At 35.2% G+C, this 15,185-nt stretch overlaps 1 protein-coding gene across 1 annotated transcript in view; it reads left to right on the top strand.

Annotated features, from left to right (window-relative positions):
• The window catches only part of LOC138702935 (prion-like-(Q/N-rich) domain-bearing protein 25), a 59,137-nt gene extending 44,330 nt beyond the window's left edge, over window positions 1–14,807 (top strand). The window contains exons 4-7 of the mRNA XM_069830346.1: window positions 1,965–2,090; window positions 5,838–5,978; window positions 9,481–9,597; window positions 14,565–14,807. Of these exons, the coding sequence (XP_069686447.1) occupies window positions 1,965–2,090; window positions 5,838–5,978; window positions 9,481–9,597; window positions 14,565–14,656 (476 nt within the window). The 3' untranslated portion in view covers window positions 14,657–14,807. The remainder of the gene's footprint in view (window positions 1–1,964; window positions 2,091–5,837; window positions 5,979–9,480; window positions 9,598–14,564) is intronic.
• The last annotated feature ends 378 nt before the right edge of the window (window positions 14,808–15,185 follow it).

Below are 15,185 nucleotides of genomic sequence, written 5' to 3'. Positions count from 1 at the left end.
TTTATAGAAAAGATGACACCCATACAGGACAATTTATGAACCCACTATCCCTTATTACAAAACATCATATAAACTCAGGGATATAGAAGTCATCGGATTAATGGTGGGCATTAGAGGGACCATAACAAAACAATTCGTGTCATTCTGTCATAAATTTGGAGTCCCAACAACAGCAATTAAGGAAATTTCTGTGATAGCTTTGAAGGGTTCTCTGGAGGTTTTATGGTGACACTTGTATTTCAATTCAAATTACAGTTGAATTTTTTTATTATATTTTTATCTGTATTTTTTATAACTTTTAACTATGTGAAATATTATCTAATGCAAATTTTAGTTTCTTGTAAACAAATTTCTTGTAAGACATTTTTAATGTCATCTTAAATGTTACTGTTTAACATTCTTTGTCTTTGACAACCTCACCAAGTTGAGGAAGATTAAATTTTATTAATAAACAAACCCACTGTCGGTAACTAAACAAAGAATTAATATAAAATTGTCATCAATAGAATAGATAGATAGATAGATAGATAGATAGATAGATAGATAGATAGATAGATAGATAGATAGATAGATAGATAGATAGATAGATAGATAGATAGATAGATAGATAGATAGATAGATAGATAGATAGATAGGTAGGTAGGTAGGTAGGTAGGTAGGTAGGTAGGTAGGTAGGTAGGTAGGTAGGTTTATTCGTTCCATAATATTCTTATATTTGCTTTATAGCATAGAATAAAGAACATGTCCAATTCTTACGTTTAACAATAAAATGCAATACATATTATAAAATGCAAATATAAAATATGTACAGAATTAATACCTTAATAACAATAATATTTTATACAATGTAATATGTTTACCATTTAACAGTATTATAATATTTACACAGTACTGTGAAATGTCAAGAATTCATCTACAGAATAGAAAGTGTGAGATATTAAGTAATTTTTTAGTTTTACCTTAAATAATGCAGGGTTTTGGCTATGATTCTTAATGTCTTCAGGAAGACTATTGAACAATTTTATCGCCATGTAACGTACTCCCCTTTGAAAGCATGATAAATTTGATGATGGCATATGAAAATCATTCCTTCTGCGGATATTTATAGTATGTATGGCTGAGTTAGTTGGAAAATTTTCTTTATTACATAAGAGGAAATTTATTGTAGAGTATATGTATTGATTTGTTAAGGTTAGAATCTCTAATTTTTTTTTAAATAATCTACATGATTCTCTAGCCTTTGCTCCAACTATTATTCTAATGGCTCTTTTTTGTAATAAGAATATATTTTTACTATCTATAGAATTTCCCCAAAATATTATTCCGTAGGACATAATGGAATGAAAATAGGCAAAATATATTGTCTTTAAGATACTGCTGTTTAGAAATTGTTGTAACGATCTAATTGCGAAGCATGTTGTGCTAAGTGTGGGGGTGCACTAATATGCACTATGTGTTGTTTACTTTACTTCTCTGTTTGTATTATAAAATTACCATACCATTATTTATTATGTAAAAAAACGTTCATGTTGCATAAAGGAGAACTGAAAACATGTTCAGATATTGTAGTATTTCGATGTGTATCAGCCATACACGTGTTATAAGTCTCATCCGTTTTTTAGACATTAAATTCGGAGGAAAACATATCGGTAGTTTTCTTCTAATTTCATTCAAAGATGCGAAGACGAGGTAGTCAATTCCAGTTTTTCGGTATCGGAAATGAAAACTGTACTCTTAGGTGTGATTAGCAGTATGAAGACCTGGATGTAGAGACGTGGGATAATGTAATAAGTGCGAAAGTTGTCAAAAATGGCTCATAAAACTGTATTTATGTAAATCGGTGTAAATCCTTTCTTAGCCGTTGGAATTACAGGATCAGATTGGATGAACTAGTTGTAGAGTCAGTGTTCCATACAGTTGTAGTTGTGAAATCCATACCGTAATAATGTTATTTTCAATTCCAGATCTCTTTTCGAGTTGTGAGTACGATGAAGAATGTTCTCACATGAAGAATGCAGTCTGCAAGCAGAAAAACTGCACTTGTGAAGAAAATCATCTTGCTACTCCAGACCATAAAGCCTGCATTCCTAGTAAGTTCACAGTTTGTGTGAGACTGAAATTAACCCTGACTAGTTACACATCATTACTTTCTAGTACCGGTAAAAGGCTGTCATTCTTAAACTGAGCACGTTCAAGTTTAATTTTAGTACTGGTAAAGGCAAGGAAAAAATGAATTATTTTATTTAGTTTAGCTTTAACACTTAAGTTACTGGTGAAACTTCGAGCTCTGTTACACACCAATCACGGGAGAAAAAGCATTCTTAAATCGTTAAAAATAACTTCAAAATTTTAGCACACCACTTTAGAGAGACAGTGTGATCACAATGAAACCTATAAATAATTGATTAAATAGCGATCTTATTTGTGTTAATTACGTAAGCATGTGCGGCTTACAGCTGTTTCGGTGCTACTCGAAACCATCCTCAGAGCCTACTAGATCTTGGCGCTATCTCAACTTCGCTGCCTGTTGTGTGGGTGCGTTCGTGTGATAAAGAGTTGTGCCAAATAGTGTGTGTGTTCTGAAATTGATCTGTTTGTTGAGAATTTGATTAGGGTGTGTTTTAGTGTGTCAGTATATTTCATATTGTTCTAGTGTGTTGAGTTTTTTTGGTTTTTGGGTTGTATGTGTAGGATTTCCATGTCTGTATTTATGTTATTGTATGTGTGGTTAGCATTAGTTATGTGTTCGGGTCCACACCTGTGGAGTAACGGTCAGCGTGTCTGGCCGCGAAACCAGGTGGCCCGGGTTCGAATCCCGGTCGGGGCAAGTTACCTGGTTGAGGTTTTTTCCGGGATTTTCCCTCAACCCAATACTAGCAAATGCTGGGTAACTTTCGGTGCTGGACCCCGGACTCATTTCACCGGCATTATCACCTTCATATCATTCAGATGCTAAATAACCTAGATGTTGATACAGCGTCGTAAAATAACCCAATAAAAAAATTAAATAAAAAAATTATGTGTTCGGCATATGTAGATGTATTGTGTATTGCAGCTGTAAGCTGCACATGCTTACGTAATTAACACGAGTAAGATCGCCTTTTAATAAATTATTTATATTCAAGTGTTAAAAGTAGTGTAGGCTACGAAAGATTCAACATGGAAACCTATAAGCCCACCCATATAATCCGTGGCACTACAGCCCTTTAAGGGCCCAGATTGACCAGCCAGCTGCTGGCCTCACGCCCAAACGCCGAAGCAGAATTGGACGATCACCCAACCAGAATGGAAGTATGGAGTGGTTAGCACGATTATCCTCCCAGCTATTACAGCTGGCTTTCGTAACTGGATTTCGCTACCTATCATAGCTCTGCACGATGCTGGGTGGGCACCGGTCCCATACAGTAGCCTAAATTTCATGAGAAAATTTCTTCCCTCACGAATATGATAATTTTACGTAATTTTCATTATTTCATACCATGTCTTTAATAAATTTTAATTAAGCTACAGTTTATTATAAGGTAATTTTTTTTATTTTAATCTTGATGCATAAGATCAGGATATATATGTCAACCGTAATGCCGAAGTATGAATTTATTTGTTTTTTGTTTTTTTTTTTATTGGGTTATTTTACGACGCTGTATCAACATCTAGGTTATTTAGCATCTGAATGATATGAAGGTGATAATGCCGGTGGAATGAGTCCGGGGTCCAGCACCGAAAGTTACCCAGCATTTGCTCGTATTGGGTTGAGGGAAAACCCCGGAAAAAACCTCAACCAGGTAACTTGCCCCGACCGGGATTCGAACCCGGGCCACCTGGTTTCGCAGCCAGACGCGCTGACCGTTACTCCACAGGTGTGGACCCGAAGTATGAAATAACATCGTAATTTATGTTAGGTTAAAGCACAATTAATTTTGAATTATATTTAATTTCTGTGCAATTTTTTTGGCACAGATAGTACAATCATCCGTAACCACCACAGTGCTAACATATCACTAGTAGGATGGATAAACATGAGTATAATACTCGTAATAAAGAAAAACTGGAAATACCATTTTGCAGACTATCCAAAGTTAAAATTAGTCCTAACATGTTGGGCTGTAGGATGTTCAACATGTTACCACAGGAAGCACAGGAAGTGTGACTAGATATATTCAAAGTCAAAGTGAAAACGTTGCTTCTTAGAAACCCATTCTATTCTGTGCAAGAATATTTTGAGTTAGAAAATAAAGCTGTAGATATTTTGTAGGTTTCTTTCTCCGAGTTTTATTATTATTTTGTAATATATTAGGAAATTCTGATAAATTGTTAAGTTAATTCTTGTTTTATTGTATATGATATGATATATTTCGTCACAGCACTTCTTTACATGTAATGGTTTACCTCACATTTCTGTATCCGGTGCCACCATCTTACATATTATTACAACAACACATTATTTGCAGTACATGTCTACACAAATACTCCCAATTACACTATGTACCTTTTTTGTTACTTGGTCAATCTCCCCTTCATTATTTCTCCTACATTTCCTTTGCTATTCTCTGTTTGTTCATTAATCCTAATATACCTAATATTATATATTCCTTTCAAGCCCCTTTTTTCTTCTAACTACTATTCACTAAAATCTCAATTTCAATTATTCTCTATAAATTATCATATTGAATTATTTGTTCTATTTGTTCTTTCATCTTTTCTTCTATCTTTCTCTTATATTCATTTACTGTTCCAACGTTCAAACGTTAGTACTATTTTTTATGCTGTCACTTGTCCACTTCTCTCACCCCTTTTTCACTGATTTCACTCGTTCCTATTTGCGCTCACTTTCACTTTCTCACTATTCCGCTTACACCTAATCCTTTGTCACTATTCTCCCTTCCTATAAATACTTATATTTTATTCTACACATCTGCTTATACACTTTCTCTCTCCCCTATACTTCTCGATCTTTTACAATTTCACTTTACTTGCATCTTTTGATCACATCCCCACATTTTTTAATCATTACCACTGCTATATCATCAGCTGTCGCAGGTTCTGACCTTTCTTTAATGTTCGACTCTGCCTTATTTCTATCTCTGTCTTTCTTTGTATTTATTTCTTCTTCTATTCCTCTTTTATTTATCCCCCCCCCCCCACGGTTTCACTTTCACATACTAGATTTCCACTTACACTTGCACCCATATTCTTTTCGCTACTTTCTTCCCTATTATTTCCTGACTCTTGGTTTCTCTTTTTATCACCACTCGCCTTTTTGTTTTATTGTAGTATATAAACAGAGCGTATGAAATAATATTTGTGATCAGTGTGTTACATTTTTCATCTCGATATTAACCTATTTTTGATAATCTTGACTCTCAATTGTAAACTCTAAGGAGTATTTGTGATCATTTTGTTTTATCTTTAGTGGTGTAATAGAATATTTTTCATTTTAGTACGATAATTTCATACTTGTAATTTGACAATGTCATTAGCTTTTGCTATAACGACAGCTAATAAATACTATACTATACTACTATACTATTTGTAGCTAAAACAAGATGTTGGTGTTCATAATTGAGCATCATCTGGTAATTTGTTCAGAAGCAGTATCTAAGCCACTGTCATTCCAGTGGGCATATTCTCCATGCATTTTAAATGTATACGGTAATAAATATATATTTCAACCATCAATTAAATAATACCCCAATATTCAATTAACTATAATTAGTTCATCATCCTTGTTGAGAAGTTGTTCCTCTCTTTCACTTCCATTTAAATCTCCCTCCCCAAAAGTGACACCATCTTCTTCTGTAGCAGTACATTTTAATATGTTTGTTTTAACATAATTGCAGTGCTAACGAACATGTGGAGCTCCTGCCAATATGATATTCAGTGCACAGAATCATTTGGTGAAGGTAGCTACTGCAGATCGAGGTGCCTGTGTAAATCTGGATATCACGAAATCAAGAACAGCCGGTGCGTCCAGGATAGAAGTGAGTTTCATTGATATAACCTTTACTGAAAAGTCATAATAGCAAGTCAAAATTGGAATTTGACATATTTTTAAACAGAAGATATTTATGTAAACTTACTGTTGTTGTTGTTGTTGTTGGTGTTGGTGTTGGTGTTGTTGTTGTTGTTGTTGTTGTTGCTGCTGCTGCTGCTGTTGTTAATTAATGCTGAGTTTGGTAATAACGCCACTAACTCTCTTGCTGTCCAATATTTCTCACATACATTGGGTTTAGAGGAAAGGACTGGACATCATTGAAAATAATTCTGATGCATTTCTTCCTGAAGACTGCACAAGGGACAAAGTGGTGAAGAAAAAATTCCAATTTTGTTAAGAGTATTTTGACAGTCACATGCCCTGTGAATAATCGAAAAAAAATTTAATGTAACTTAACATATTACAACCTCAACATAAACTCCACATCTGTTGAAGTCAGTGGCGGCTCGCAACCTCAAAAGTTGGTGAAGCTCTTTTATTAAGGGACATGATGTACGACTTACCTATTTTTTTGTAGATTAAGTTGATTCGTCTGTCTCTACGGAAGGAGAATTGTCACTGATATCGTCATGAAATGGCTACTTCTCAATCAGATCATGTAGCAAGTCCTTGTGAATGGAGATGCACGCCAATGATGTTAATCTCCCTTGTGCCATTGAATTGCGAAGATTTGTCTTTATGCGGTTGAGTGCACAAAAAAAAAAAAAACTTCGCTCCACTGCAACGCTTGTTGACTGTAATGTCACAATAAGGGAAAAGAGCCTATAGGTTTCATCAATACGCCTTTGTTTTCTCTTACAAGTTTTAGTGCTTGTATCAGGGGAAATGTTCTGGTACTCATGATCTGCATGGAGAAGCTCTAGTTCTGTTTTCAAACGACTTACTTTCAACAAATTTGGGAAAGTCTTTTGTAGAGCGGCAAGAGCATTAGAAGGAAAAATATTAGAATACTGAACAAATTTTGAAGTATTGGCAAAAGAGCAAAACTGAAGCTGTTCAATATCTTGATATATAGTGTTTAACTTGCATAAATATGACAAGTAACTTATTTAAAAAATAATTGTTTGTACTTCTGAAAAAGTTCACCTTCTAACAGCTTAACATATTTCCGCCCTGAAAATTCAGCCCTTTCTTTAGCCTTTTCAAAAAAAACTGACAAAAACTTAATCTGTTTTCACAAAATCCATCCGAGTTCCATCCCGATTTTTTTATTCCAACTAACAAACAGGACCAACAAAACAATTTTTCCAAATAAGAACTACCACACAGCCACTGATCTTCACTGTACCACGCACTTTTAAAATGTTTGGTGTAAGATCTTGCACCTTTCCTTTTCAACTTCTTTGCCGATATATTAGTAATAAGTGTTGGTTTCCCCCGCTAACAATTTTTTTTATTTTAGTCGGTTATTTAACGACGCTGTATCAACTGCGAGGTTATTTAGCGTCGATGAGATTGGTGATAGCGAGGTAGTATTTGGCGAGATGAGGCCGAGGATTCGCCACAGATTACCTGACTTTCACCTTACAGTTGGGGAAAACCTCGAAAAAACCTAACCAGGTAATCAGCCCAAGCGGGGATCGAACCCGCGCCCGAGCACAACTTCAGACCGGCAGGCAAGCATCTTAATCGACTGAGCCACGCCGGTGGTTTCCCCGCTAACAATACATCTCTTTCATCACCTTCAGTCCATCGCGAAAATGGTGTCTGTAACACGCTACACACTATATCGTTTATAGGATACGTTCCTCGTTGTGAATAAAAATATTTGAGTCACCACTTTTAAAAATAATTATGAAACTATCACTAAAACTAAATAACCGCTTAGTTAACTTAAGCTTATAATATATCGTTTTAGCAACAAGACATAACACAATCACTCTATGCACACGTCTCACAAACTGAAATGAAGAAGTGCAAAGAAGTGTGGACACTCATTATATTCGGGTGCCGTTATTTTCCTTTCAAAGGAGTGAAGCCAGGAAGCGATAATGGTGCTTGCAGCTACAAAGGAAATGTTTTGTCAGCGATTCACGTACCTTCGAAGACAGGCTCTATAGAAATCTTGTAAGGGTTCGTTGCCATGGTTACCCGTAAACAAATCCGCAAATTGTGAAGCTCTACCTCGGAAAGAGGGAAATAGCTGCAATTTTTACCCTTCCCCACTCTCCCTACGCCAACAGGTAGAGACAAGTTACTCTACAATAGGACTAGTGTTCCATAGTGCAGAACATATCACAACGCAGAACGTAAAAGACAAAAATTAAGTGAAATTAAATAAAATATTAAAGTATTTGTAAATAAGTGAAGTTGCACTTAGTAAACGGGTGTAAACGGGTGAAGCGCCGCTTCACGAGCTTCACCCGAAAAACCGCCCCTGGTTGAAGTGAGAAAACTTCACCTAACTTAACGTAAGAGCAAGCTCAACACTGGAACTCTATATGTGTATGAATGGTAACCATTTTATATAACCTTAATATACCTAAGTTAACAACGTAGATACAAACCCAGTACTTCCAAATGCATATATTTATTAATCGCAAATATATATAATAGATAAAAATTGCCGACGTACCATAACATGACATTCAGTCTACAAATTTATTAACAATTCTTGTTGTTGTAACTTTAGCAGGAAGATATTTTTCAAAATTAAAATGTTTGAAAACCTAACTGCAGTCCTTTATACACTGAATCTGTAAGGTCAGAAAGCAACTAGTGAACACTTGCTACCTCAGCCAAAGTGAGTGCTCTCCCCTGTTAAAATCGGTCTCATAACCACGGAAAGATAAAAACAGAATTACCATACCTTATTTTCTGCATTTAAATAATATTATAGTCACAATCATGCATAGTTTACATAGATCATGTTTAAAAAATGGAAATACAAAAAATGAATGAAAGAAGAATGGACAAAATTACGATTTGGATGAAAGACTCACCAGCTGGTTCAGGTGAGTCTCCTTTAAGCCAAGCAACAACGCGGTTCGATCACCTGAACCAGCCATCGTCGTAAAGTCACTGAGGATGGAGAAGCATCTCCGAAACATGTCTGACTTTTACTAATTTTTTAATAATTATATTATATTTATTAGTGTTCATATAACTGTAATATATATTTTTTACGTTTCTTATCAAATCTATGAACACTGTATAATTGGCCCAACATGTGTGGTTTATCTTTGAATATAAATTGTAAATTTCATTATTAAAAAGTATATTTTTAGGGTTAGTGGCAGTCTTTAACTACAAGCCATTGGTTGTCTAGAATACAAGATAATGTCAGGAACGTCTTCATCATTTGAAGAGTAAAAAGTTGCAGGAGACTTTTCAAACAGTTTTCTTGAAAGAAAGCCATCAACTATCTGATTCAGGAACTTAACATGTCAAAATGGCAATGCTCACTGGCTTATACTATGGTCATTTTAGTAAAGAATTGCACAGGTAAAGCGTATCCCATACTAAATTCACTTGTTACTTTTTTGCAGCGGCAGGTGAACGATGTTCTGAAGATTCGGAGTGCTATGTTGACACAGATGTCAATATCATCAAGATGTCCTGCATCAATGACCGCTGTGTCGATCCTAATGCTGGCACCAAAACGAGTAAGTTCAGCATTACTATAGTCCCGTCGCTCTAATTTCTGGCAGCCAATCACGTTGCAGGTCGACTATATCAGATAAATTCCTTAGAAAGAATCCAGTATAGGGCAGCTAAATTTGTTAAAGGTAAAAGAGAAGATGGGAACGATACGATAAAAGAACTTAAATGGGAAACTTTGGAAAACAGACGTAGGAAAACTAGAATAACATCATTGTATAGAGCACATGTAGGTCAGAAAGCATGGGTAGACATAACGGCTCGGTTAGAAAAGCCAACGTACTATGGTAGGAACGATCATGATTTTAAAATCAAATGTAGGAAACAGAAAACGGATGTAGGTAAATTCTCATTTTTAAATAGAACTATAAATGATTGGAATGACCTACCTGCAGCGGTCTTTGAGGGCTGTCCTTCCTTAAGGAGATTCAAGAATAATTTAAAGAGTTGTGTATAAAGTGAAAATTAAAATTAAGGTGACATTCAACATTTAATTTTTTAAGGTGACATGTATTTATCTAGCCTGACGAGTTTACTTCCTTGGTTTGAATTGTAAATTATTTAAAAATAGCGTGTAAGAGGGCCTTAGACTAGAAATGTTTAGTTTAAATGTAGTTCTTTTTATAAGTATGCATAAGAATGCAATTATTTGACTTATTTGAACTGTTGTATCAGTGAAGCGAGGTGAGTCAGTGAAGTTATGGTTTTACAGTGCAGTGAACAGTTCCGATCAGTGATAATTTATAGCGTCAATGAAATGTGTTCTATAGTGTCAGTGAAATGTGTTACAGAGTGTCAGTGAAATGTGTGCTAAAGTGTCAGTGAAATGCGTCATAGTGCCACTACAGGGAATGAGATGAGAGTAAAGTGAAAGACTATTGAAACTTATGTAGGACCTATACATAATTATGTAGGTTGTGTTGTAAAATTAGGTGTTTTATTTTATGTTTTATTATTATTGTGTTAAATTGTATTGTGTATTCTTATTGTATTGTGTATAAAATTGTATATGTGTTGTAAATTGTATTATGTATTGTAAATTTTATTGTGTATAGCTTATCATTTTAACTGTGTATTGTTAATATTGTATATACCACTGCCACCGGTGCTTGCCCACTTGCAGTGTAAATAAATACATATATACATACATTTAAATGTGTGCGTCTTGTGATTCGCTGATGAAGACGTTATGCATTTCCTAAGGCTGGATAAATACTTAATACAATCGCCCGCCATTTTGGCTCTTTCATTGACGTTATTTGCCACTCAATTATTTGCTGAATTACAGTGCGTTTGATTTATTATCATAGGGGCTACAACATGATAATGTTTAATGGTGTAGCAAATAGATTCCTCGTCTGGTAGCTCGGCAACGAAAGAACAAAAATGGCGAACGATACTACGTACCTAGACTTTATAGAGCCTTCACCTCCTAAGACGTAAGCAAAGAGGAGGAGTCACGCCAGGAATAACAGCGTCACGACTATAGAAATAAGATTTTTGTGAGTTTGTCAGTGTTCCTTTACCTTCAAATCCTTATTTCCACGTGCATTTCATTTTGTGAAGATTTTAATCACTCTTCCTTGTAATCACTAAGAACCGAGAATTAAGTATTTAGTAAAATTTGAAATAAATTACTAGTAGACTACTGTAATATGTAGCAGGGGCGGCTCTACAATAAGAACTGCAGAGCTGCAGAACCACCATTTAAATGGACCTGAAAAAATTAAAAATGTAAAACGTGCTTTTATGTGATCTAGTTCACTGTTTCATTTATTTTTCCAATTCATTCTCCTTCGATTCTAGATTTTACTGTCTGTAGGAGCCTTGAACTGCTCGAAAATTTTAGCTGTAGTGTACTTTTCGGATCTGTGATCGACAGTAACTGATGCTCAACGTAGGGCAGTCGGCAGCAGAAAATTGGTTTTCTTCACCGTCCCATAAGACTGCATTAGAGCTGCAACCAAAGCAGCTCTCTCCGAATATACAAAAGAACCGCCAACACCCTCATCTCTTTATGACCTGCGTTAGAACACACAGGCTTCTGGACTACTATATATCATTACAGTTTCAGATTGTTATAGTACTGTGGGTGGTGTGGTGTGATTAGTCAGTGTTTCTAAGGAAATATTTTATATTAAAAATGAATGAAAGGAAAACCTAATCAACCAACCCTTTTCGAAATTAAAAGAGAAATTGCATGTTAACTTAAGAAAATAGGACGTCCTACACAAAATTTAAATATTGAAATTTCTGGAAAAAGTCGAGGAAATCATGTAGCCTACTAGTAATTTTAATACCGAAATGTGTAATGGAAACGATTGGTTTTTTGCTGTGCTCATGAAACGCTTTCTCCATCACCCGTGTATTCTGTTTAGAGGAGAAAATGCATGACAAATACCAGAGTGAAGGATTTAGTTAATTTGACTTAAAAAAACTATAAAAGCATGTGGGGCACATCTCCACTACGTGACTAGTTGTTCCAGGTGGGAGAGGTGTAGCGCACGGATGGTTGGAGTAGAATTTTGGGTGCACAGTCAACTTCGAGAAGGGGCTGTAATTACACGTGTTATCCGATTTAGATGCAATAAACAGCATGTGTTTGCTAAATACACTATTTTTCATGCAGAACTGCCAACCTTTGTAACTGCGGGCCGCTACTGATATATAGTATAGAAAATTATCATCATCATCATCATCATATACAGGGTGAACCATAAGTAATATCATTAATTTCAAGGGCTTATATTTGAGATATTTCAAACAAAAACAAGTTTAATACAATTTTGCTCGTTTTTACTTCTTTTCGAGATAAAAATTGTTTTACATAAAACATTTCATAGTTCTTTTAGGAAAGCCATTGATTTAATTCCCAATATGCTCAGTCAATTTAAGAGAGCAGTGTATTATGATAATAAATTATTGAAAGAATTTTCTGGTTTCCAATAAGTTAATTTCTTATTTTATGTAATAGTTGTAGTAGTCCTGTTGCTCTTAGGAAACCTGTCTCTTTAATTTCCTCCACTGAAAACAAAATTTTGTTCAGATTGGTTTTTTCCCATTGCTGTAAACGAGGAGATCTGACATCTATCTCAAATTCCATAAGCTGAAAAAGTTGTGTGTTTCATTCACAAAAACTTCTTGCCACATCAACTTTCTAATTAATTATTTGCAGATCTAATGAAATAATTTATAAGGGTTTACAAGTTAAACCTTATTTACAGATCCAATGACATAATTTATAAGGATTTACGAGTTAAGCATCCTCACTTCTCATCCCAGTCTGGGAAAATAGGATCTGTGAAGCAGATTTATCTGTTGTAACGATCCCAACGTGTAGAATCCCATTTTTTTCATCTGAAGACGATGATGAATTTAATTTTCGAAATGTTGTGAATTTCTTATTCATTAACAAAGGTTGAAGCCCAGATTATACATTTCCTAAACAATACACAATCAGGTATTGCACCGTGTACTCAAACTTGACATTTCCAATGTTTTAGATATACTGGTACATATAGGTTCTATCATCAGTGAAGATAGGCAAGACCAGAGGGTCGCCTACTTTGTTGGACTCGTTATGTCTGGCGGTTTTACTCCAGGCATCTGAGCAAAGATGATACTTCCCTCTCGTTTATACAAAGTATCTTATGAGGAATGTAAAATACTTCAGAGTAATGTAGTTTGAGTTAACCTATATCGATTTAACTTGATATACCTATGTCCAAAGTCTAACAGTTGGGGAGAAATACCAGTGGCGGCTCCTGCATATTTCTTAAGAGGAGGAAAGAAGTTAACACCGCAAAATGACACCTCCTTGAGAGAAACATGCTACAAATTAACCTAGTAGTAGTAGTAGTAGTAGGGTTTAAGAAGGGCGCGTCAACTACTATGGCTATTTGCGCCCTTATCTAAAATTCTTAATATAACAAATACATAAATAATATAATAATCAGAGTGCTAAAAGAACTAAACAGCGTTGTCACCATAAAACGAGGCACACAAATGCAGTATACATAAGGTGATTTCTACAGAATCATAAAAGTGAACAATTCTACCACACTAGGTGGTATTCGAGACGAACAAATAAAACAATAAAACTAAGGCCACCAGAGATAACTTGTCAATCATATTTTAAAACCATAAAATTTTATAAAATATTCGGATGTATAAAGTCCGAAATGTCAACAATGTAAAATGAAATATAAAACAAATGTAACCTCCGGATGTAAAGGGTCCGGAGGATAAGTAAAACGGATCAATAAAAACTAAATCACCTTATCCAAACCTGTATTTGATAAAAATCTCAGAACTGCATTTGTACAATTAAAATCATTTCCAAGAGCGTCACGTAATGTCGGCCGAATTCCATAGTGCCTCCGTGCATGGTCATATTTCCTGCAACGCAATAAAAAGTGTTCCACCGTAAGTGGAACATGGCACATATCACACTCCGACTGAGGTTCGCCACGTAGGAGATGGCCGTGTGTCAGATGACAATGGCCAATCCTCAACCGGGTGAGTAAAACCTCCTCGTGTCGCGACGCTCTTGTAGACGAATCCCAAACTCGAACAGTATTCTTTATATTTTGTAATTTGTTTCCCTCTTGTGCAGACCATCAAATTATCCTACATGCATACATGTAACACCAGGTAGTGTTAGGGTTGGCCTTCTCTTTCGTATAGCAATAATCTGTTCTTGTTAAACTGAGTTTCCTAAATTGTCCAAATATATTTTCACTTCCATTCATTGATGGATAATTGCACAAATTAACAATTACAAGGAAATTCACAAACTCGCAACATTTTTAGCGCACACTACAGCATCACACGTGTTGTTTAGCTGATGTTAAAGGGTAATATTGAAAGCAAGTGAGAAATTGGTTGTAGACATACCAAGACGTGCACATTTAAACTTTAATGCACAATAAAAACAACCACCATATTTATCTTACATTCTGTTCTATTTCAGATGTTGCAACTAAAATGCATTTCCCACTAGTCATCGTGGTGCTAACATCTATAGTCACCTCTGCATATGTTCCTGATACTACGTATTTGTAGATGACGTCATTTAGAGTTTTTTAAGTGATAATAAAAGTGCCTTCTCCTGCTGCGAATTGCTGGATATCTGTTACAGTACTCTCTGAAAGAAATTGAAGAGTCCACTGCAAGAATGATGGATGTAACTTTCTTGTGAACCAAGACTGTCAATGCATAGCTTAAGACATATAGAATGTACTTAGAGCAGGGATGAGACGAGATTAGCTCCCAATCACGGTAGAAGAGCTCGACCTTGATCATGGGCGCATAGCGCATCCACTGTAACATAGACAACAGGGATGTACATGCTCATGCAGCAAATAAAGGCAGCAATTATTACAATAACTTGCGTTACTAAATTTCTGGCTATGTAATAGGGCTAATTATTCAGTTATTTAATATACATGTACATATATAAACAAATCGCAATGGGAAGGGTGTTTTAGGAACAAAAAGAGAAATAGGAAAAGTTAATTGTATGTAAACTATTTTCTTGTTAAAAGCAATTATTTATTATGTAAATACTTCACTTCATTGGTTAGGAGAAACT

The sequence above is a fragment of the Periplaneta americana genome, chromosome 7 (genome assembly GCF_040183065.1).
Source record: "Periplaneta americana isolate PAMFEO1 chromosome 7, P.americana_PAMFEO1_priV1, whole genome shotgun sequence".
Taxonomy (NCBI): domain Eukaryota; kingdom Metazoa; phylum Arthropoda; class Insecta; order Blattodea; family Blattidae; genus Periplaneta; species Periplaneta americana.
This window is presented reverse-complemented; position numbering and strand designations above follow the sequence as displayed.